Here is a 24977-nt window from a genome sequence, read left to right as displayed (position 1 = left end):
TCGGCCCCTGTAGCAGTATTATGAGCTTGATCAAGAGCAGTATGGAGCTCATGAATAGAAAATGTTTCATTATAATCTTCCCCTTTATCTGAATTGAAATTAATATTTTTCTTTTCTTGTTTTTGATACTGCTGGAAGTTAGGTACATAATTAGAAGAGGAATAGTGCTGAGCGAGGGTTTCACCCAGTTTACTTGCAATATCTGATTAAGTTGTAAGTAATTGATCTCCATGTTTCAGATGATGGACACTAGATTTAGTACTTTTACTTTTTATTTTCTGGACCATGTTCCATGCCTTGGACATTGATGTCCGAGAATTTATTTTGGATACATAATTTTGCCAAGACTGGCGTTTGCTCTGTTTAAAAGTACGCCGCACTTTAGCATTTAAAATTTTAAATGTATTTAAATTATGCACCATAGGATGGGAACGGAAATAATGTTCTGCTTTTTTCCTTACCTTCCTAGCTTCGAATATGTGGAACTGCAGAGGAATTTGGTATACACTCATCAGCTATGGAATTCAGTTCATCGGATAAGCATTTATTAGCATCAGGAACGTCCATAAAACGTTCAGCTTTAATTTTTTCAGCACACAGTGTTTCGTATAAAGCCCAGTTAGCCTTTTTAAAATTCCGCCTTGATGATGGAGGAACATGAGATGAAGTTACAGATTTTAGTATAGTAGGAAAATGGTCACTTCCACAGAGGTCATCGTGGACTGACCATTCGAATTCATTTAGTAGTTATGAATTTGTCAATGACAAGTCGTAAACAGAATGAGTCCCTGTACCAGGATGTAAATATGTGTTGGAACCATCATCATAAATACATACATCGTTGTCAGAACAAAAGTCCTCCAACAATTTACCTTTAGGGTTTGTATTTACACTGCCCCAGAGTGGGTTGTGACCATTTAAATCTCCCATTATAATACAGGGCTTCGGGAGTTGGTCATATAGAGCTTGAAGATCGGTTTTGTGAAAAGTCGAAGACGGATAGATATAGAGACAGTATAGTGTGAACGCTACGTGTAAAGTAATTCTCACTGCAACAGCCTGCATATTAGTAATAAGTGAAACAGGGCTATGGATAACATTTTGTCTGACAAGAATGGATGATCCGCCAGTGGCCCTATCACCCGGAGGTGAAAAGCAGTGATACGCATTAAAATGGCGAAGGTCAAATGTATCTGTTTGTTTTAAATATGTCTCTTGGAGGCATATCGCTGAAGGTGCAAAATCTTGGACTAATAGCTGTAATTCATGTCCTCAATCCTCTACAGTTCCACTGTACAATATTATTGGAATAAACTTTCTTTTGGGGGGATTTATTGGGGATCTACCCCGCACTCTTTTGGAGGACGAGAAGCTATGTGCCCTAGAATGGACGTTTTAAGATACGTCCATGTCTTCAAGAGACCCATACTTGATGTACAACTGACTTCTATTTTGTGACCCTTTTCGGACTCTGCCACTTTGTTGTTTTGAAGCATCAGGCTTGGGGTTAGGTTTACTTTTCACCGTTTTTTGACTATCAGCTGTCGATTGAGACTTTGGGTTTGAATGAGATGATGATGATTTGTGATCAGAAGAAGACTTTGGTGTACTGTTTTGAAGTGATTAGTCAGTCTGAGATGATATAGCACGGTACAAACGCTGTCGAGAGTCACAACTGACCCAAGTCAAGGTAGTTTGGCAGCTGGCGGATGATTTTTTAATTTTAGAGCTGTACACAAGTGATGTTTTTGCTTTTGTAGGATAACTTTCTGGAAGGTCAGATCTCTTTGGTTTGACTCCTTGAAAAGCGCTTGACGTAGAGAGCACACACAAAAGACAATGTGCAAGTATTTACACCGTGTCCATATTTCTGGCATTTAAAACACCTGAGCGGGTTGGGAATGTAGGTATCAACTGGAATGTTACAGTAGCCTGCCTTCACTGATTTGGGTGCATTTGGAGATGAAAAAGTAAACAGGTACGTATTTGTTTTGATGCTTTCGTTGTTTCTCCGTGTTGAAAAGCGCTTAACATAGAGCACACATTGATCCTTCATTTCTGATACTATATCAAGGTCCGACATATCATCAAACAATCGATCTCGATCTCCAATGATATCTTTACTCGTGTTCAAGGTTTTGTGAGCAGAGACCGTGACGGGAATTAATGTTCATCAGGTTGGTTGATTGTTGCCTTTTTCCTCATTCGACTAGCAGCGCACCCGAACGTAAGCGTCCAATGTTTTTAACATCCCCAGCAATACCTTGAATACCACTGGATACAGCAAAGGGGTTCAGCTTTAACGGTGTCTTGTCAGGAGTCTCAATCGCAATGAAACGCGGCCAACACTCAATCGTTGCAGACGATCTCTGGTCAGTATCAACAGGGTCAATATCAAGTGGACGTTTTGGATTTTTTTGTTGGGATTTCATAAGCCATGGTTAGTGTAATTCCACTCACTTTGTCATCGTAATGCAAGTGCCTAGATCAATTCTCGTGACAATATGAATTTACCAGATTTTCTAAACGGAGTATTTTTGTCATTTTAATTTCCGCTTAATTTAGCTAAATGGCCAGCTGTTGAAGACTTAATATGAATCCGTAAGTGCTGTAAGTCCCCATGGTCCCTAGTATTATTATCAGATTTAAGTCGCTGGTGATTTACAGGTTCCATATCGTACTGGAGTCTGTTTGTCTCTATCTTTTCGTGATAGCATATTAGTTTTAAGTTAAGAGCCGTGACACGCTAGTAGTTTTTAAGTCCTTCTATCTTCTAAATTCATTGATGTTAATATTAATAAATAAAATGTTCTCGTCAAGATATTGCTGAGATACTAACGAGGTGGTTTTAAATTTTAGCTCCAATAATCACTATTCTCATGTCGCTGAGTTTTAAATTGGGAAGGGGATCAAACTACCCTCCTACAGCTATGTAGATCATTAATTCAATCTAAACTTGACTATAGTGACGCACGTGAAAGTACCTTAAAACTATTAGATTCTGTCCACCACTTTATCTGTGGTCCTTTATAACTTCATATGTTGATAGTCTCAACATTGAGTCTGATGAGCCATCTCTTACACGACGCCGTAGAAAATATTCTAGCGAATCTAACCATGCATACAACTGACCTCCAATCCCCTCTATTTTTACTGACCCGTGACGGTCCCCGTTTGTAAGAGGCGACTAACGGGATCAGGTGGTCAGGTTCGCTGACTTGGTTGACACATGTCATCGGTTCCCAATTGCACAGATCGATGTTCATGTTGTCGATCACTGGATTGTCTGGTCCAGACTCGATTATTTACAGACCGCCGCCATATAGCTGGAATATTGTAAAACTCAACTCACTCACTCACTCTATTTTTACTGCAGGAAATCGTCTCTTGTTCCGCTTATAGGGCTAAGAATTCAACCAAGTATTTCTGATGCTGGGATTGTGCTGAAATATAGCTGCTTCTCACTTTCTTTCCTCTCCTCCTAAGCAATTGTTTAGGCCAAAAGTCGACCTAGCATTAGCCACATTTTAACTGTCCGAAACCAACGCATTACAACGTAAAGAAGAATTTAATCATTTCAAAAGTAAACACATACAATTCCTTATTTACACATGATCCAAGGAAGGCATCGGGGTAGCACGAGCCACTTTCGTTATATACAGAACAAAAACTTCAAGATTACCGGATAACAGATCTGTCCTAAACATTTCTTGCAAACTTCCACCTTTAATTCAAATGATTGAATTATATAGCGACATTGCTACTGGTTAGTACGACGCCATCCTCTGTTTGTTATCAAGTCAGTGTCCGAGTTTGCTGGTGAGGAAACACTTAACAAACCTGTGACACCACTTCTTGTTCCATATTGTGATTGTACGATCTTATCAGAACTTTATATTCATTATCAGAGGCAAAAGCAGTGGGACACCCAAGTAAGCATCAGTAAATTGTAAGCAATTAAGCAAACTGTTACACGAAGATATTTCTTGTCAAATCAACGAAGGATCTTTTTTTTTAATTATCAGTTTATGATAATCAGCCATAATTGATTGACAAATTCTGATCGATATGTTTTGTAAATAGATGTAGTTTTATGAATTTATGGTGAAAGTTCAACTTGGGACTAATGTCTAATGCCTACTTCGCGCAGTCGATTTCTGACAGTTTACCCAGAAATTCAGGGATGCGTTGTGCCGTCTCCACGGCTGTGGCAAGATGATGACGCAAATGTGCAGCCATGGGTTTGGATGGACACTCTTGGACAGTCGATCCTTGGGCGATCTTGGGAGGATTTGGTCTGCAAGAAAGGATGTAGGACACCCCAAGCAACTTAATACACTATGTTCCGTCTGTTTTACAAAGAGAATAACACTATTAGCATGCTGAATGTACCAAAAAGTAGTAAAACGTAGAATATGTCTGCACTGTGATGTCATAGCTGATAGGTCTGTGGATGCTGGGATTTCCACATGCGACAGCTGTGGGATTCGAACAGTTATTTGTTGCTTTCAAGATATTTAGCCGTCATCATGTTACATGTGTGATATTAACAGCACGAAATCCTTCACATCTGGCAGAAAGCAACAACTAAGACTATACTAAAGTGTGATCAATATCGGTTACATGTTCCCCGCTGACTGTATCGGCAACACATTATCCTGCGCTACGTGCTCAAAGAAAAATTTAAAAAATAACTGATGGGGAGTAACGGAAAACGGAAAACACGAAAACTCCCCAAAACCCCCACCTCAATCCCTTCTCACCCCAAATCCGAAATCACCGAAACGATATAACATGATTTCTGGTTACCTTCTTGTCATCAAACGTGTCCGTCACATTCTGCTGCTATTGGTAAGAGCTAACATATCACGATGCATGATATGCACCCATAAGCTTCAATTATTTCATTAGACATTCCCGTGAAATTAAATACGTAACTTTGCTATCATGGCTGCTGTTTTCCCATCCTTGTCTCGAGCGTTAATGTCGGTCATGTTCTGCGAGAGGATGTACTTCACCATCTCTACATGCCCACCTAGAGAGGCCAGATGAAGGATGGTGTGACCGTCGTCATCCACTAAGTTAGTCATACTACCTTGACTCACTAGTAGATCAAACATTTTTCTTTTGCCATGATACGCTGCATTCATCAATGCTGTCTTTCCGTGCATTCCCCTGCTATTAATATCAACACTGCCTTGTAACAGAAGACTCTTCATCACGTCTAATCGTTCCAACATACTGGCAATGTGCAGGACGTTGTTGTTGTTATCATTAACTTGTGACATATTGGCTCCCATACTCATGAGGAACTCACAAATGTCTTTACGTCTCCACAATACAGCGTACATCAAAGGTGTATTACCACCTTTCCCCTGACAGTTAATATCAAGATTGCATAGTGAAAGGAGATACTTCACCATACCGAGGTATCCCCCTTTGCAGGCCCAGTGAAGGATGCTGTCTCCGTCATCATCAACTTGTGACACGTTAGCACCCATACACGCGAGGAACTCACAAACGTCTCTGTATCCCCGAAATGCAGCTTGTACAAGTGGGGTTACCTTTTTATTGTTAATGTTAATGCGATAATGTGGGAGTATACACTCCTCCATACCCACATGTCCACCCTTGCAGGCCCAGTGAAGGATGTTATTACCATCATTATCCACTTGTGACTTGTTAGCCCCTTTCCTAATAAGAAAGCGAAATATTCTGCAATCTCCCAGCTGTGCTGCCACCATGAGTGGTGTTTTCCCGTGATTCCCCTCTCTCCTGTCGACGTCGATCAGACCCTCGGACAGGATGCGTATGACTCGAGTCAAGTTCCCATTCATGCAGGCATCGTGAAGAGGGCTGTTCAGAAATGTTTCCTGCTTGGAACCTATGTGTTGATGAGACTCCCCAGGGACATTTTCTTTGTCATCTGTGGATGTTATATGATAATGACACAATGACGTCAGTTTGTAGCCGAATTTGAAAACAAGCACCTGTGTATACAGTATTTTGGGGGGGCTTAAAAGCAGGAAAATGGTAAGATCCAATGCAAAGTCTTTTACATCTGACGAGTATCCCTCGTATTGCGATCGATATAATTTCTGAACAGTGGCACTGGGGGTGTTTTTTGAAAATAGAAGTCTGTGGTGTTCTGATTGTAGATATTTAAAACATTTCAAAAAGCCCATAATTATCACAACAAATTATTTTGGATTACTTTCAGTGAATTGCAGGTATGTTTCCAATTTAACTTTCGAACTCACTGAATAATGTAACTACATAAAATTCACGGAACTCTGCTTTGTCATAAACCTAGAATTTAATTGGAAATTCAATAGTTATTTGGGTTCCTGAAAACATTCAGGTCTAAACGATAGTGGACGAACTGTAAACAGGGAAATAGGAAATAGTGAGTGAGTTACAGTTTATCACTGGCAATATTTGAGCCATAGCATGACGGGAACAATTAACTATACACGCAGTAATTAAAAGTATATGGTAAAAAACTAGTATGTCATAGTAACAAGAAATTAAACTAGCATATATATCTAAAATACGTTTGCAAATGAGGAAAATATGATATAAAGGAAGGCTGAGGATCGTCAATAACTGAGGTAGATCACCACTCTAGGGACCATGGGGACTTATAGTACTTTGGTTACCTAGCATGATTTGTACCATCCCGTCATCCTTTGGCGATTGTAGAGGTATTTAGCGTAATGAAACAATAAATATTCTACGATTAAAATGGTGTGTAGAACTGAACTGACTTAGAATGTTTTGGGACTTACGTGCCCTCTCAGGAGGACAATTCATTTTACCCCCCTTTACAGCCGCTAACTATGGTTTGCCTGAGTTTGCCGATTAAAATATATTCACAAAACACATCGTTCACAATGTATCAGTCACTCTACTCTATTTCTTTAAAAACACAACGATTAAACGATGATGAACCTTACTAAAACATTCTAAAAAGATACGTCTATATTGCTATGGAAAATAAAATAGGAAATACCTTTCGTCTGTGATATGCATCAATTTTTAAAACGCCCTCCACATGTCTACCACAAAGCGTTATCTGAAACCTTTACTGTGGCAATAAATGTTGCATCCCGTTAATCCAACCTGTTACACATTTTATCAGTGCACTTCACATCATATTTGCTTCAGTTCTTAAACGACAGCCCTGGACGAGTATCAGAGGATTAATGATTTCTTCATTTAAGTAATCCATTTAGTCCAAATCAAATTAATGGCATTATTCGTTCCATAATTTGTTCTGTGAACATGACGAAAGTCCGCTATTGGATATAACAGTATTTTTTTCTTTGGATCCATTGTACAGTTTGGAACAATAGTATACAGTGCTGAACTACATAAGAAGTGATGAGTCAGTGAGTTAATATTTAACGTCACATCGGCAATATTTCAGCCATATCATGACATTTAACACTGAAATGAAATATATGAATATTATAAAAACTGTCAACAAAGGACAGTAAAAAACTAGACTATCACAATTAGATTTAAAACTAGAGTGGAAAGTTAAAACTAACATCACTATTTGGACAATACAATATAAAAAACAGGCTATAGATCGCCAGCAACTGAAGAATGATCACCAGACTACACGTGGCGTGGATTGTAGATGGAGTGCAGCTGTAGTGACAAAAGGTAGCGTTCGTCTCAGGTGTACGATAAGTTTGTTGTTCCGTATACTTAGCGTTGGTCTGAAGATCAGTTTGAACTTCCGGTTCAGAATATTTCTTTGCATGTGCAAAGTGAACGTGCAGCCCCCTGCTTTTAGCTCTGACCACAAATGTACGGTAAAGTAGGTTTCACTGGCCTCAAGTGTAAGGTTAAAACCAAGCATCGTTTCTTGTGAGCATTGGCATGACATATGCTATAACACTGACAATCACGACAGCGAGTTAGGTATATACCGTCCAACCCAGTCTAGAGAGTGCATGAGAGACAAGCGAAAAGTACCGGAAATTACCATTCACACAGACAGACTTTCCAGATCGAGTCTTCAAACGTCTTTGCCCAACAGTACACGGCTTGGATGACCTGTAACTAGTCGGTACCTGCAAACAGGAGAAAGAAGTCTCATTTTATGTTATGTTTTTATGTGAGTCATTCTCAAAATTCTTGCACGTTTATGTTGTCAAAATCAGTTAACTTCAGTTAAAATCAATACTTTTTATGGTAACTACTTTATCACAGTTTATTCTACACTTTGAGGTAGACAAATTGGGAAAAAAACCCACAAACTATTTTCCTATTCAATTTAACATTTTTTAATGAGTCACAGCTCCAGTGTCCCCAGTCTGGTGATCTCCCTTCTGTTGTTGGCGATTTATAGTCGGTGTTCATATTGTATTGGCCCTGACTTCACCTAGACAGGTGATAGAATTTGCCCGATTCTATCAATCGGCTGGTTACACAGAGGTGCTGAATCATTTACTTTCGCCATGGCGTTATCACATTCTGGTTCAACTCATTGTGACAAGAAAACACGTTTTGAGGATCTGGATCCCTCAGCTGGACAACATTCTGACTGTGATTCCTGGCCACGATTTCTAGTCACTAGGGCTACTAATTTCCTTCCTATAAAATTAAATCCGTTTGCCATTTCAAAGGCCATTTCTGGCATTTGCAGTGAAGTAAACAACGTCACCCGCCTCCGCAGTGGTTCACTTCTTGTGGAGTGTGCACGGAGACAGCAATCTCTCAATTTGCTATCAATGAAACATTTGCTAATATTGGGGTTGCTGTGTCTGTGCACAGAACACTTAACTCTTGTCGAGGCTTTGTTCGTGACAGGGCTCGCTGCTTGTCCGACATGTCTGAAGAAGAAATTGCTGCAGAGTTAAAGGATCAGATGGTAAAATCAATGAAACGTTTCACGATAAGGAAAGATGGTCCAGTTATCAATACAAATACATATCTGATGACATTTACTCGATAAAGGCAGGCTGTTTCAACATCGGGGTGGAGGTATATGTCCCCATTCCACTTCGATGTTACAAATGTCAATAATTTGGGTATGGCTCCAACTGTTGTCGCAACTTTGCAATATGTCATCGTTTTGGTGACAACTGACAGTCAGGAGGATTTCAGATGTTGCAACTGTGATGGTAAACATGCTGCATCACCAAAGTCTTGTCCAGTGTGGCAAATGGAATCCCAAATTATGACGAAAAAATGTCGTTCTTTGAGGCGAAGAAATTGTGAAGAATTCAGGCGACACCTCAACTGACTGAAAGCTACTCTGCTGCATTTTCTCGATCTGTGATAGCTTCATCCGTTTCTGTCAGACTGACTTGACATAGGTCAAGTCTGAAAAACCTGTTTTGTCAACAACTTAGTCACCCCCAAAACGTACTGCCCCAGTTACTCTGTCGACGTCTGGATCTCGGACAGACACTCCGACACTCTTTCACAGGTTCCTCTTCAAAATTCATTTGGACCTCTCGATATGGAGATCACTGTGTCCCCGCAGGAGAGGCAGAGGTGTAGTTACTTCTCCCATTCACGAAAACGTTCACCCATTGAGGGAGGCACCATGACCCAATATAATTCAGTGGAATGGCAGAGGATTGAAGAATAACTTCAATGAGACCCACTTGTTGATACAGGATTTTAAACCGTCAGCATTATGTCTTGAAGAGACATACATGAAAAATACAGAAAAGTTCAATCTACGACATTATAGTGATTATCAGTCTTTTCCTCCTCCAGGAGATAAAGCAACTGGAGGTGTATCTATTTTGGTATAATTCATAGCCCTGTCCCTCTTAATACCAATGTTCAAACTGTAGCTGTTCGACTGACCCTACATATTGCATTGACTCTGTGTAGCTTATATATACCTCCATCTTCTGATATCTGTTTCTCGGATCTACAGAATCTGTATGACCAGCTTCCGAAGCCATGTATCATCATGGGCGATCTGAATGGTCACAATCCGCTTGCGGGAAGTATTCATACTAACAATGGAGGTAAAATCCTAAAGGAATTCACATCAGATAATAATCTGTATTTACACCCTGTTACGGGAACATATTCTTCCCTGGATTTATCACTCTGTGATTTAACCATTATGTAATGGATTCGAATGGATGGTCCATGATGACCTGTGTGGGAGTGATCACGTCCCCACCATTCTCAAATCAATCAGCCCTGGTGATGATCCACCTGTATCAAGACGGGCTGATTGGTCGTTATATAAGACTATGTACTGATCACTTAAAACATTAAAAAACGTCAAATATTAACTCACTTATTGAATTATGTTACGTAGTAGAGTTTCAAGTAAGCATAATGTAAATAACATTCTCAGTTAGATGATTTGCCACATATTACTTCACACTAGCAAATCAGAAATGAAATGAATATTTTGGCTCGTTAGCGCCTTTTTGAGCAAAAAATATAAAATGTGAAAACTCATAATTAAATTTTGACATGTTACAAAGCTAGATATTTTAATATATACATATGTAGAATAAAAGAATGGTATCTTCGATTTTTGTGTTCAAAACGAGGTTACAAATTTCATAATGGCAGTGACGCAATTTCATGAAATATCTTATAAAAAGGTTAATATATGAAAAACAAAATGTCGTGAAGGTTGCATAATCAATGCTTTGCACATACAGAATACAATGGATGTAATCAATGACATTTCAAAGTAATGCAAGATAATAAAAGTAACAAATTTTGCCTACGTGAGAAATGCACGGATCTTGAGAATGACTCATAAACTCACATATTGTTACCATATTTGTTTCCTCAAACATATTAATAATCTTTGGCGTAGCCTGATGTTTTGTGAATATACATGCAGAATGTAGACTGAGGGATAGATTATTCAACCTGAAACTGGACATGTCTCGTGCGCACTAATTGTCTTTCCTTCCTGCTGGTATTTCTCCTTTCAGATCTCTGGTCAGTGTCAGCGAGTTTCACTGAGACGTTGTACTTGTTTGTGTTCAGTATGTAAAGCATATTAAGTATCATAGTGAGTGAGTGAGTTAATATTTAACGTCACATCGGCAATATCTCACCCATTTCGTGAAGAGAACATTTAATATTTAAATGAAATATATTTCTACTATAAACACCAACAAAGGACACTAAAACAACTAGAATATCACAAATGGAATTAAAACTAGTGTGAAACGTTAGAACTAATATCACTATTCGGACAATACATTATAAAAACAGGTCATAGATTGCAAGTATCGTAGATTGACCCTTTGTACGACGCATTTTCCAGTTTCGACGGTTACGCTCTCGTGAACGAAGAGTGAGTGAGTTAATACTTAACGTCACATAGGCAATATTTCAGCCATATCGCGACGAGAACAGATTTGAAATTGAAATGGAACATATGTATATTAATAAAACCTGTCGTCAAAGGACAGTAAAACAACTAGAAAATCACAGTTACAATTAAAACGAGTGTGGACCGGTAAAACTGAAAACACCTTCAGGACAAAACAAGATAAAACACGGGCTATGCATCACCAAAGACTGAGGGTAGATCACCATTTGAGGGTCCATGGGGACTTACATTCTTACATTGAGCAACACTGACTTTGAAATTTGTGGGGACTTCCGTACCCTCTCAGGAGGACAATGATTTTACGTTACTTCGACCCCCTTTGAGGTACAGCCACTAACGATAGTAGTTACTAATTTATACTACCATGCTTAAAATACACGTTATCTATGTACAAAACATATTCAAAATTTATGTAGTAATTGCTATAAAACTTCAATTATTCAATGACGATTGACATTATAAGAAAGATCTTTTGAAGGTTACACATTCAATCATGTATCCTTTTCAAGGGATACAAAACGGAGAATCCTCACTTTTTAACAGGTATCCGTGAGCATATCGCGTATGGCCAATGCGACGTCGTCGAAAAATGATCCTCTTCGAGAATTCCTGATACAATCTATATGTGAGATTCATCAACACTTGATAATGATTAGTTTTCGTATTTAAACGGTGACACTTACTTACATCTGAATGATTCTTCGCAAGATTGACGTACCCTCCCTTCGTCCTGGTCTTCCTTGATTCAACTCTTGATAAACGGCAGGTCAAAGTGCCAGTATTGTACTGAATACTTGAACATAGACCATTTTCCGCACATTTCAACAGACACAGCTTGATGCCAATGTTTCTGATAATGACAGCAGCAACTCCGTCAGTCATGGTAGGTTTACATTGCTTACAGCGGAACGTTGAAAATGCAGCCATAAGAATAAACAATAATTTTGGAAGCAGTTTGAAAACATCACTCATATACCTCTGCGTCATGTCGGAGTGCCAACAGAGGCTCTACTGGGGTGTGAGCAACTACGACTGTCAAGAAAGTGACAAGACGTACGCTATGGACGCAGATGGTATAAATGTTACCAGTGGATCAACAGCTCGACACCAGTGTCTGGAGACCACCATCTGGTGTACAAACAGGTCGTCTATTGACGCCAAGTCTGGAGGTGTCCACCGAATGGGCAGTGAGCTATGAACACTAAACGCTGCAAATACAAGAGCCACAAAACACTGGAGACCTGGATGTCCATCACTGGGTGCCACAAAGTAGATAATCTCACTTAAGTGGCGTCTAAAGCCACAATGCCAATCAATATGTAGAGATGGTCAGTCAATTGATATCCCTAACCTTTGAGGAATTTACCTGATAATTTACCTGATTGATTTGCTGCCAAACGAGGTCGAATTAAGTACATAAATCTTTCACCCTTGTCTGAAATTGACAATACAAAGAGTCTGTGATTCATTTACGTTTTTTTGTTTGACACAAACTGGTATCGAAGTTTAAACACTGGAATAATTCTTACTTCATTTACTGCCTCTTTGTAAATATTTATAATATACATGTAACACAAGATGGTCTGAATTGCTTAGGATATCTTTACTTTTGTGATCATATTATTTTTTTAATCAGCGTCAAAACAATTAGGGGCGTTTTGAGACATAAATTATCATTTAATACTTTTTTTTAAAGAAATGGAATTATTATATACATTTTGTACAATACGCTCCATAAATATATAGTGGAATTTTATTAAACATGGTAGAACAACTCGTAGTATTTTTGTTATTATTAATTTCAGCTAAACTTGCTTGCAATCGGCGATGACTGAAGGGGTGAAGTAAGGGTCCATACAGGCATCAACGGGTCGTCCCCATGGTCACTAGCTTGGTGATTTTACTTTAGTTCATATATAACCTATTTGTATATTCTAGATATGAATACAGTCAATTCACATTGGTTAGGAGTGAGTGAGTTAATATTTAACGTGACATCGGGAATATCGTGACGAGAACATACTTGACATAAAACATGCATGAATAACTGCATGTTATGAAAAACCTGTCGACGAAGGACCGTAAAACAACTAGAAAATCACGGTTATTTAGAACTAGCATGGTAAGTTAAAAGTCATAGCACTATTGGACAGTACAATATAAAACCTGGCTATAGATCGCCAACAACTGAAAGTAGATCACCACTCTAGGAACCATGGGGATGTATAGTTAAGATGTTTTAGATCTAATTACTAGTTTTAAAATGGGAGAAAGGCTTATTCTCCTTTGTTGAGAGGTTTTTATACTTCACCTATAACTGTTATTATTATGTAACTTGATATAGTCAATATGCCTAGAGCTATTAGCATTACTGGCACCCTTGAAGAGGGACCCACCCGTGAAGGTCTGGGGTAGAATAGGCCTTTAGTAACCCATGAGAGGCGACTAACGGAATTGTGTGGTCAGACTCGCTGACTTTGTTGACACAACATCGGTTCTCAGTTGCGCAGACCGATGCTCATGATGTTGTTCACTGGAATTGTTATTCTTTACTTTGGTCCTCCCACAACTTTTCATTAGAAACCGGCACCCGTGGCGAGCCACCTCCTCGTGGTGGGTGCTGGATAACGCCAAGAGTTCGCCGAAGCCCCATTAGTAGACCCGGGGGGTGGGTGGGGGGATATTTGGTCCACCAACCCGTTTGCCGTCGGTTCCGGTCCTGTGTCGGCGGAGGAAGGGATCCTGGAGGCTGAGGGTAACATGGGCCTGTGACCGTGTTCCTGTTTCTCAATACACCACTTTGGTCCTGACTTCGCCTAGACGGGTGGTTGAATGGGCCCGGTTCAACCAATCGGCTGGTCATGCCAAGCCCTGTGCATGAAGTATGTATATATATATATATATATATATATATATATATATAGGTATATATATATGTCCTTGCACAAATGTTTATTTGGACTTTCATTTTCGGTCTTGGCGTATTTGTTCATTGAGCTTTTCTGATTTTAAAATGCATTTTTGAAGCTTTGAACTTTTGCCTAGAGTCTTATGCGCAGAAGGCGGTGGCTCATGGGCCAATCTTGTAGATTAATTCTTTCTAATTCCTCTGTTGGAGTATATCATCCGGGCATCCTTGGTGCTGCAAGCTGGAGGCCCGCTTGCTTTAGCATTGTCCTTGTGATACTCCGTGGGGGGTGGGGAGCTCGGATGATGAACCATATTACACTAACCATGCCTTATGAAATCCCAAGAAGAAAACAAAACGTCCACTTGATATTGACCCTGTTGATACTGACCATAGACCGTCTGCATCGATTGAGTATTGGCCACGTTTCCTTGTGATTGAGACTCCTGACGAGAAACCGATAAAACTTACCCCTTTGCTGTATCCAAGGGTATTCAAGGTATTGTAGGGGATGTGAAAAACATTAGACGTTTACGTTCGGGTGCGCTGTTAATTGAATGCGGGGAAAAGCAACAATCTACCAACCTGATGAACATTAAATCTCTTGTGGGCATTCCGGTCACGGTCTCTCCTCACAAAACCTTGAACACGAGTAAAGGTATCGTTAGAGATCGGGATCAATTGTTTCCTGATATGTCGGACCTTGATATAGGATGTGAAATGAAGGATCAAGGTGTGCTCTATGTTAAGCGCTTTTCAACACGGCGAAACAACGAAAGCACCAAAGTGAATACGTACCTGTTTACTTTTTCATCTCATCAGATGATCTTTGTGCTACTGTAGCATAAATTTCTGGAAGATCAGATATCTTTACCAGTGTTTTTATTTTTGCCTCAGAAAAATAGATATTTAGAGTAAACTTTATTCTGTTTATCTGCATTTCCTCTTTCCAAATAGGACACTGTTTAGAAAATGGGGAATGTCGCCTGAGCAGTTGGTGCATTTTTAAAAATCACCGTCACAATCTTCTGTTGTGTGTGTTTTCTCACCACAGTCAGCACACACAACAGACAATGTGCAAGTACTTATACCGTGTCCATATTTCTGACATTTAAAACACCTGAGCGGGTTGGGGATGTAGGTATCAAATTGAATGTTACAGTAGCCTGCCTTCACTGATTTGGGTGCATTTGGAGAGGAAAAAGTAAACAGATATGTATTGGTTTTGATGGTTTCATTGTTTTTCCGTGTTGAAAAGCGTTTGACATAGAACGCACCTTGATCCATCATTCCTGATACTGTATCAAGATCCAACATATCATCAAACAATCGATCCCGATCTCTAACAATACCTTTACTCGTGTTCAAGGTTTTGTGAGGAGAGACCGTGACCAGAATGCCCACGAAAGATTCAGTGTTCATCAGTTTGGTTGATTGTTGCCTTTTTCCGCATTCAACTAGCAGCGCACCCGAACGCAAGCGTCCAAATGTTTCAACATCGCCAGCCATACCTTGAATACCTTTGGATACAGCAAAGGGGTTCAGCTTTAACGGTGTCTTGTCAGGAGTCTCAATCACAACGAAACGCGGCCAATACTAAATGGATGCAGATGGTCTGTAGTCAGTATCAACAGGGTCAATATCAAGTGGACGTTTTGTTTTCTTCTTGGGATTTCATAAGGCATGGTTAGTGTAATATGGTTCATCATCCGAGCACCCCACCCCCACGGAGTATCGCAAGGACAATGCTAAAGCAAGCGGGCCTCCAGCTTGCAGCACCAAGGATGCCCGGATGATATACGCCAGCAGAAGAATTATAAGTAATTAATCCACCAGATTGGTCCATGAGCCACCGCCTTCTGCGCGTAAGACTCTAGGCAAAGAGCAGAACTCTAAAAATACATTCCAAAACCAGAATATGAACAATTCAGCCGAGAATTAAAAGTCATGCCAAGCCGTTTGCATTGAATACATATACACAAGACGTCGACCCTGGCCGCCACATACTACACGGGGTTCATGCACGTCACACACACTATATGGGGATCATGCATGTCACACACACTACACGGGGATCATGCACGTCGCACACACTACACGGGGATCATGCACGTCACACACACTACACGGGGATCATGTACGTCACACACACTACACGGGGATCATGCTTGCAGAACACTGCACGGGTGTCATGCACATCACGCTCAGTCGGTGTAGTCGTTTACACGGCAACATGTGAGAGCGTGTTAAGTCGCTAAGTAATACATCACATGAGTGCGTGAGTTAATATTTAACGTCATATCGGCAATATCTCAGCCATATCGTGACGAAAACAATACATATAAGAAAAATTAAAACATTTTTAGTGATTGAGTAATACATCAGAAATCACGTAACTCTCTGTAGGGTGAAGTGCGGTTTATTCAGACCATTCCATACAGTCAGATACAAGACCTGAAAATGCACAATAATCTTAGAAATGGCTGCACATTACAGAAATGTTTAGACATCATAATTAGTTTATTAAAAAAAGTATTAATTAATCCAGCAATCACACATACGGATTACATCCTATGAAAAATTTGTGCATAACAATTGTCGTGCCATAAAGTGAGATTTCTACACATATATTCATCAGACAACAAGTTTACGAGTAACATTACATGTAACTATAATATTTTGTAACTGTAAGGAAATATAGTGACAGATGGAAACAAGTCATACCCACCGGTAGAATACAAACTTGATGATGTTGCGATGCTAACAGATACCATATGTGAACTGCAAATAACGTTCAAGCATGTGACAATGAAATCGCGGCCACTTAGAAAACCATTGCAGAGGCACTGTAAGTCCCCATGGTCCCTAGTATGGCGATCTATCCTGTGTTGTTGGCGATCTATAGCCTGTTTTTATATTGTATTGTCCAAATGGTGACATTATGTTTAACTTCCCATGCTAGTTTAATTCAAATTGTGATATTCTAGTTGTTCTACTGTCCTTCATTCACAGGTGGACACTCACTCACTTACTAGAAAACCGTTGCAAAAGTACACATAGAAATATGAGAAAACAGAACACTGAGACAATGCGTTCATTATCATAAATGATACCCTCTCGCACAATCTGAAGAAAACCAATGCACACAACTACATCAGTTCATGATCAGGAAGGAGACCAAACCCCTGAGCCAGCAAATATGTTGTGAATCCTGACCACAACAGACACAATTTAGATGACTGAAATGCACGTGAAATACTTGACAAATATAGTCAAATGTCAAAATGACTGAAACATGCATCAAACCACATACATTAGAACACTAACCTTAAATATTTTAGCGACCTTTTCATTGCGTATATAGTATATATTCCTATTTTACTTGCAAAGAATACAACACTGCAATGTCACTGTTTATGTCCAATTATTATAACAAAGAAGCCAAAACTGACTTGTTAAGAACATGAAAAATGTCACTGCTACAAACACACGGGTAGTTTCCATGCCATCACCTACCCCGATTATCGATTAGCCGCCATATAGCTGGAATATTGCTGAGAGCGGCGTAAAAGTTAACTCACTCACTCTTTTGCTAAGCCAGACGCTATTATCAATAGATATCCCACCCTCCATGTAAAAACAACCGTTGAGGCTGGAAGAAAACGAATAATCCGAAAATGACAAGTCCCATCCTTCTCCCCCAAAACAATTTTGAAAGAACAGATCATTATAATTCCATTGTGTTGTGATGAGTTCTAATACTTCTGTACAAGAACTATTCAGCCGTCAAATCAATAAGCACCTGTCTAAAACCTCTTCTGTGGTCTCAGCTTCATGAAAGAGAGCACATTTGTTTCAACTTTTAGTCTTCATGACAGCACACGGCAATCAGTGAACGGAGTTAAAGTCAAACTCGATGGCATGGAGTGAATGGGTTAAAATTTAACGTCACATCGGCAATATTTCAGCCATATCGTGGCGAAAACAATTCATATGAGAAAAATGAAAACGTTTTGAAGAATGAAACCTCTCACGATGGACAGTAAATATACTAGGGTGTCACAGATATGGGTATAAAACTAGAATGGAAAAGTTTAAACTTTCTAGCAATTAAAGCAGACAATACAAAATAAAACGCAGAATATAGATTGCTAACAACTGAAGGTAGATCACCATACTAGGGGCCATGGGGATTTACAGTACCTTTGCTACCTACATAAATCCTAGTTGGATTTACATCATCCCTTCAGCCGTTGGCGAGTGTACGAAATGCTAGCCAAACTTAAACTTAAGCATAATAACAGGAATACAGCGATTAAAAACTCGGTAGACCTAAATTTACATTAAATGTTTTGGGACTTACGTACTCCCTCAGGAAGACAATAATTTTACAATGTTGCAATCCCCTTTCAGGGTACAGCCACTAACAATCTCAGTTACTAATTCAGACTACCAATAATAAAAAAAAATTTATCTATTCACAATTCAGTTCTTTTAAAAATGCAATGCTTAAATGAGAACTGATATTAGTAAATAGATCCTTCATACTACGTGATTTAAAAAAGGTATCCTTTGTAATGGAATATTCAACACATTCCACCGATGGCATGGGACTATCAAACAATTCCCCAGTAGTAAGTGTCCGACCTTTATTAAACACGTGTCCCGAGTGTGGATAAAAAGTAGTGGATAGTTTTAGTTGTGCTCAGGAAACGACATCTACTTCCTTTTCATTTAGCCAAAGTTGCTTCGATGGAAACAGGAGAGAAAACAATGTAAAGTCGACAGATGGCAAAAGCACCACTTCATTATCTGTTTGAGTGAGTGAGTGAGTTAACATTTGCAGTCACGGATGGAAGGACGGACAGACAGATAGCGGACGAGAAGTCGATTACATCCAACTACATTATATTATTGGTAAGTGCTTACAGCCTGATGCCTGACATTAATTCTCAAGCTGCCGACCCGTGAAGGCCAAGGGTACAATGGGCCGTCAGCAACCCACGCTTGCCCTAAACGTTGACTATGCTAGTCGTAAGAGGCGACAAACGGGATCGGGTGGTCAGGCTCACTGACTTGGTTGAAACATGTCATCGGTTCCCAATTACGCAGATTGATGGTCATGATGTTGATCATTGGATTGTCTGGTCAAGACTCGATTATGTACAGACCACCGCCATACAACAGGAATATTGCTGAGTGCGGCTTAAAAAAACACTCACACACTCACTCTCTCCTCAAGCTGCACTTAAGTCATTGGACAGCCCTGCGAAACAAGAAAGCTGTACACATGAGATTTACTGTGATGCTTTGCCATCATGGATGCTGTTTCCCCATCCTTGTTCCTGGCTTTAATGTTGACCAAGTGGTTTCTGACGATGAGTTTCACTATCACCAAATGTCCTTTCAAAGAGGCCAGGTGAAGGATGTTGTCTCCCGTATCATCAACTAGTGACGTATTAGCTCCATTTCTCCAGATGTAGTGAAACATGTGTCTGTCTCCTATAGAAGCAGCCGCCATCAAAGGGGTCATACCTCCCTCTCCCTTACTGTTAATCTCTAGACCACATTGTCCAATTAGGTACTTCACCATTACCATGCGTTTGCCTTTACAGGCCAGTAGGAGGACGCTGTCCCCATTATCAGCAACGAGGGTCCTATTGGCCCCCATACTCCCGAGGAATTTAAGAATGCTAGTGTGCCCTCTCAGCGCAGCCGCCATCATAGGGGTCATACCTCTGTTCCCCCTACTATTAATATCAACGCTGCACAACGAAAGTAGATACTTCACCACATCCAGATTCCCACCTTTGCAGGCCCAGTGCAATACATTGTATCCAGCAACATCAACTTGAGACACACTAGCTCCCATACAGACAAGGAACTCACAAACGTCTCTGAATCCATGCCATGCAGCGTGAAAAAGTAGGGACATAAACCTTTTCTTAATGGCAACACCATAATGTGGGAGTAAGCACTTCACCATACCCACGTGTCCACCCTTGCAGGCCCAGTGAAGGATGTTATTACCATCATTATCCACTTGTGACTTGTTAGCCCCTTTTCTAACCAGGAAGTCAAATATTCTGCAATGTCCCTCCTGTGCTGCCACCATGAGTGGTGTTTTTCCGTGATTCACGTCTCTACTGTTGATGTCAACCAGTCCCTGAGACACAAGTCGTATCACTAGATCCCTGTTCCCCTTCCTGCAGGCATCGTGAAGGGGGCTGTTCACAAATGTTACCTGCTTGTCAACTTTATTTTGTGGAGGCCTCTGAGGTAATTTCTTCTCATCTGTGAACGGCATATGATAATGATACAATGTCATCAGTTTGTTAGCATTAGTCATTATACGTAGTAACCACTAGAGTAATACTAATCTACATTAATATGCAGTCGTCGCATCTGAATTGAATCAAGAAGTTAAAATATGACATGGAATCTTTTGTCATCACTATCCTCCTTTGTCCTGAGTCTTTATATTAGTCGGAACTGAAGTAAGTCATTACAAGTTACCGTCAGGTGGTACTATGGTGGTGTTGATTAAAAATTCTAATTTTCTGAAAATATAATGTTTGGAATGGCTAACTATTATTATAATGAATAGTTTCTGGTGTAATGGACGCAACAACACTTTCATGTCTGTGTTCTATCTACATTTTCAAACTACTTGAATATTACATTTTTCATAACAAAGCCTGCATACATTACTACATAACCTTGACAGTGTTTTGAGATGTTCAGAGACAAATGGTGATTGATAAGTAACGCTTTATTGCTGCCCTTTTCACACCCACGAATACTGTGATTGAACAGTTCCGACTGAGCATCTACTTATTCCCGGAGTCAACGTATCTGCACATACTGATATATCCATACGTCACGGACGCATTCGAAAGCCATCTGAATGTATCTATAGTGGTCTAAGCATTAAAAGTATGTTTCTGATCATTCCTAATATAGGGAGTGAGTGAGGGAGTGAGTTTAGTTTTACGTCGCACTTAGCAATATTCCAGCTATATGGCGACGGTCTGTAAATAATCGAGTCTGGACCAGACAATCCAGTGATCAACAACATGAGCATCGATCTGCGCAATGGGGAACCGATGACATGTGTCAACCAAGTCAGCTAGTCTGACCACCTGATCCCGTTAGTCGCCTCTTACGACAAGCATAGTCACCTTTTATGGCAAGCATGGGTTGCTGAAGGCCTATTCTACCCCGGGACCTTCACGGGTATTCCAAATATAAGGGATTTAGTGTTTTACAATGTCTTCGACATGGCTACCAGAAAATATTTTGGTTGAAAGCTTTTCTTGTCCCATGGATAATTAACCCATCAATCAAGCATTTGTGATATGTTATCAGTGTACAAGTTTAAACCCGTGTCCTGGGCCTCAGTGATATAGGGAATAGCAGTTCTATGACATAATAACTGATGTTTTTGTGTGATACTACGATCCGTACTCCACAACGGACGTGTTGCTAATCCGCAAAGTCTTCGAAGTATATTGAGAAAAACCTGCTTGAAGCAATTACGACTTGGATCCCGCCTGGCATTACATCAGTCCCTCTTGTGACTTCTTGCTGGACGAGATCCTCGTGGAATAGGAACGTTTGACCACCTACGAAATGCACCTGTAGAGGCCGGACTTTGATGTGCGCCAGACGCTGTGCCAAAGCCAACAACAAGTACATGGACGGCTATGACCAACCAATCAAACATATACTCTATCAAGGTTGAAACAACCTATTTGGCTGGGTCATGAGCCAAACTTCACCCACCAGTGGATTTGAGTGGCCTCACAACACCATGATCAACGATGTCACGAGCATCGTTCCGGGTTCGGTGGCCTATAGTGGCCTTGGAGTATCCCGCAGAGTTACACCGGAGGCAAAACAGCTACTCTCGCTGGATCGAGTGGTTGGCGGTGAATCAAGACTGGCTGTCAGACTACCAGTGAATCTCGTTAAACGAACAAACGAAACTGGCCAAGATCGTAAAAACTGTGCTCAAAGTGATGAACAAGAATACACACATCATGCACTAATGTAGATATGCCTGCAGCCGTACATATCACTGGGAATGAAGCTGACGAAAATACACCGAGCACTGCAATTTATTCAAAGTCCGGGGATGGGGACGTCCAGCGATTACAAACTATTACAAAATCTCTTCAAACACATGAACAACTCGGTGTTCAGCAAAACAATGGAAAGTTTGAGAAAGCGAGTAGATGTGAAGTTAGTCCGTGAATACGAGGAGGGAAAACTCTTGAAGCCCGCCCGGCATTCAACAGAAGTAAGTTATTGGTGTCACTGCACATGAACTGAAGTCACATCAAATTCAATCAAGCTGTTAAAGCGGGGACGAGCATCACGGACTTATCCAAACACCCGGTGTGCAACTTTTATTACAACAAACTCAAAAGCACAGTACAGCAGTTGACACAAAATGCTGCACATGGAAACTGATTCGCTATTGATGAAAATTTGTACCAAGGACGTCTCCGAGGGCATGGCGAAACACTTGTGTGACACAAGCGATTAACCCTAAGACCATCCACTGTACCTCCAGATCAACAAAACGATTCTCGGAAAAATGAAGGAAGATTGGCGGGCACGTCAGCTGTGGAATACGTTGACTTGAGACCCAGTATATATCCAGTATAGACTCATCAAAAAAGTAATGACGAAATCAGAATGCGAGATGTGGAAAATATGTAGTGAAAACATATCAAGCACAATCGATTCAAAGAACCCTGTTCAGGAAACGGACCTTCAAACACGGCATGAATATGCTCAGAAACGACAAAGACACAACATACGGTCTGAGAATTAACAAGACGTCGCTCTCTCCCATGGACATGAAAAGGTGAATGGTATACAATGATGTCATGACGTACGGACACCCATTTGCACCCAATAATTAAAACCAATAATTGAATATAAACGGAGAAAATTTACTCCAGACCATGCAGATACTGGAAGTCAGCAGACACCATCGCCAAAACTCGCCAAATCTGCGAGAGCCTCCCAAACGTCAATAAAGCTTCGCTCAAAAACAAGCTCGCTGGCAAGTTTACCTGCCGGCACCCGGGTACATCCCAAATGCATCAAATGCATCAATCCACCCTCCTGCTTTCACACAATAGGGTGAGAGCTAAAAGGTAAAAGGATATGCCCATGAAATGGCGTGGATTATAGATCGGGTGAATTATAGATCGGGTTACATTGACGTAAAAGTGCACGTGGAACACGTCAGCACTGGTAATCAGAGTAAAGTGCAGTTGTAACTCCTGTACATAGTTTATATAGAGTATATCTCGGATGTATTGTGAACTTTAAGATCCCTGAGCGTTCGTCTGAGGATGTTTTCAGATCCTAGTTGCAAGGTTATAATCCAGCACCTTATTGTCAGCGTTAGTCTAACAGGTGTTATGACTACATGTCTATGATAAAAAAACCCAAAAAAACTGTCACGAGAGTGTTGGACGTACATGAAAGTTTGAGTGCTGTTCAGCATACACTAGGGAGTGCATAAGAGACATTTTGTAAAATACCGGACATTACCTTGTACACAGACAGACTTTCCAGATCGAGTCTTCAAACATCGTTGCCAAACACTGCAAATCTTAGATGAGCAGGAACCAGTCGGTACCTTCGTACAGGAAAAAGAAGGCTTATGTTGCGTTTTAATTTATACCTTCTGTATTGTAAAATGTTTCATGTTCATGTTCAAACACCATAATGTGAATAATCTTCGGCGTAATTAAAATTGTATTCGAAAGTATATGCACAGTTGACTTTTTACTCCATTGACCACCTTGTACAGGGACAGAGATAGAATCGATTTTCTATTTTCTCAAAAGCAGGGTGTTTCACCAAAATGTTTTACTTGCATATGGTCGGCACGTGAAGGATAATAGCAAAAAATGTAACAATAAACTAAACTCATGTCATGGTTTGACTTTTATGCTCTCCTGAACTTTCAGGTCAACAGTTCATATGCCTTTGCACCTCATCATAATCAGTATTTGAATCCATAAACAGTGCTAAAGATTACTGTCTGGCTTAAAAGCGGACCAGGTTTGTAAGTGTCTTTTGCAAAATGTATGTCCTAAAACCAGCCAGGTGTTTGTGAAGCACTTACACAAGTGGCGAAACAGTTATTGAATCATTTGCTTGTGTTTTGCCTCCTCATCCTTTCTCGCGGATCGCATACCCTGCTGTCCCTTTCTTTGCACTCCTCCGCCAGTAACAAATAGTGAACTGTGGCAATATGTTAATAACAGTTTGTTAAATAACTTGTTTTGCTTTCTAGACATATATTCTAGGAAAAAACAATCACCGCGTTGATCTAATGTTTTAATGATGATCAGCGGTTCCTTGAGTATTTTGTGTTTATACGATTTTTAGTTAAATTGAACGTCATCGGCCCACTTTAGAGTCAAACGGACAGCAGTTCCACGTCCAGAAACAATGCAACTGAGTAAAGATTTTGAATCGTGAAGGTAGGGATTTTAAGTGTTTACTTGCCTCTAAATTTTTCCTTGCACGACTGACAATTCCTTCCTTATGCTTGGTCTTCTTTGATTCAACACTTAATAAACGACAGGTCAAGGTGTCACCACTCAATTCAATACCCGAACATAGACCACTTTCAGCACATTTGAGCTGGCACAACTTGATTCCAACGTTCCTGATAATGATAGAACTATC

The 24977-nt window shown here is 40.2% G+C and overlaps 2 protein-coding genes across 2 annotated transcripts; both read right to left on the bottom strand.

Annotated features, from left to right (window-relative positions):
• Positions 1–4925: 4925 nt before the first annotated feature.
• Positions 4926–5837, bottom strand: LOC137255282 (kinase D-interacting substrate of 220 kDa-like). Its single transcript, XM_067792735.1, has one exon. It carries the CDS (start codon positions 5835–5837, stop codon positions 4926–4928), a length of 912 nt encoding a protein of 303 aa, XP_067648836.1.
• A 13666-nt stretch (positions 5838–19503) lies between these two features.
• Positions 19504–20562, bottom strand: LOC137255281 (ankyrin repeat, PH and SEC7 domain containing protein secG-like). The gene has a single exon (XM_067792734.1). The coding sequence runs from the start codon at positions 20560–20562 to the stop codon at positions 19504–19506; it is 1059 nt and encodes a 352-aa protein (XP_067648835.1).
• Between the last annotated feature and the right edge of the window lie 4415 nt (positions 20563–24977).

Source organism: Haliotis asinina, chromosome 11 (assembly GCF_037392515.1).
Source record: "Haliotis asinina isolate JCU_RB_2024 chromosome 11, JCU_Hal_asi_v2, whole genome shotgun sequence".
Taxonomy (NCBI): Eukaryota; Metazoa; Mollusca; class Gastropoda; order Lepetellida; family Haliotidae; genus Haliotis; species Haliotis asinina.
The sequence above is the reverse complement of the archived record's forward strand: the minus strand, read 5'-3'. Positions and strand labels throughout refer to the sequence as shown.

Excerpts from the sequence above, each read along its gene's own strand:
- LOC137255282 (XM_067792735.1), bottom strand. The coding sequence starts at position 5,837 with ATGAATGGGAACTTGACTCGAGTCATACGCATCCTGTCCGAGGGTCTG.
- LOC137255281 (XM_067792734.1), bottom strand. The coding sequence starts at position 20,562 with ATGCCGTTCACAGATGAGAAGAAATTACCTCAGAGGCCTCCACAAAAT.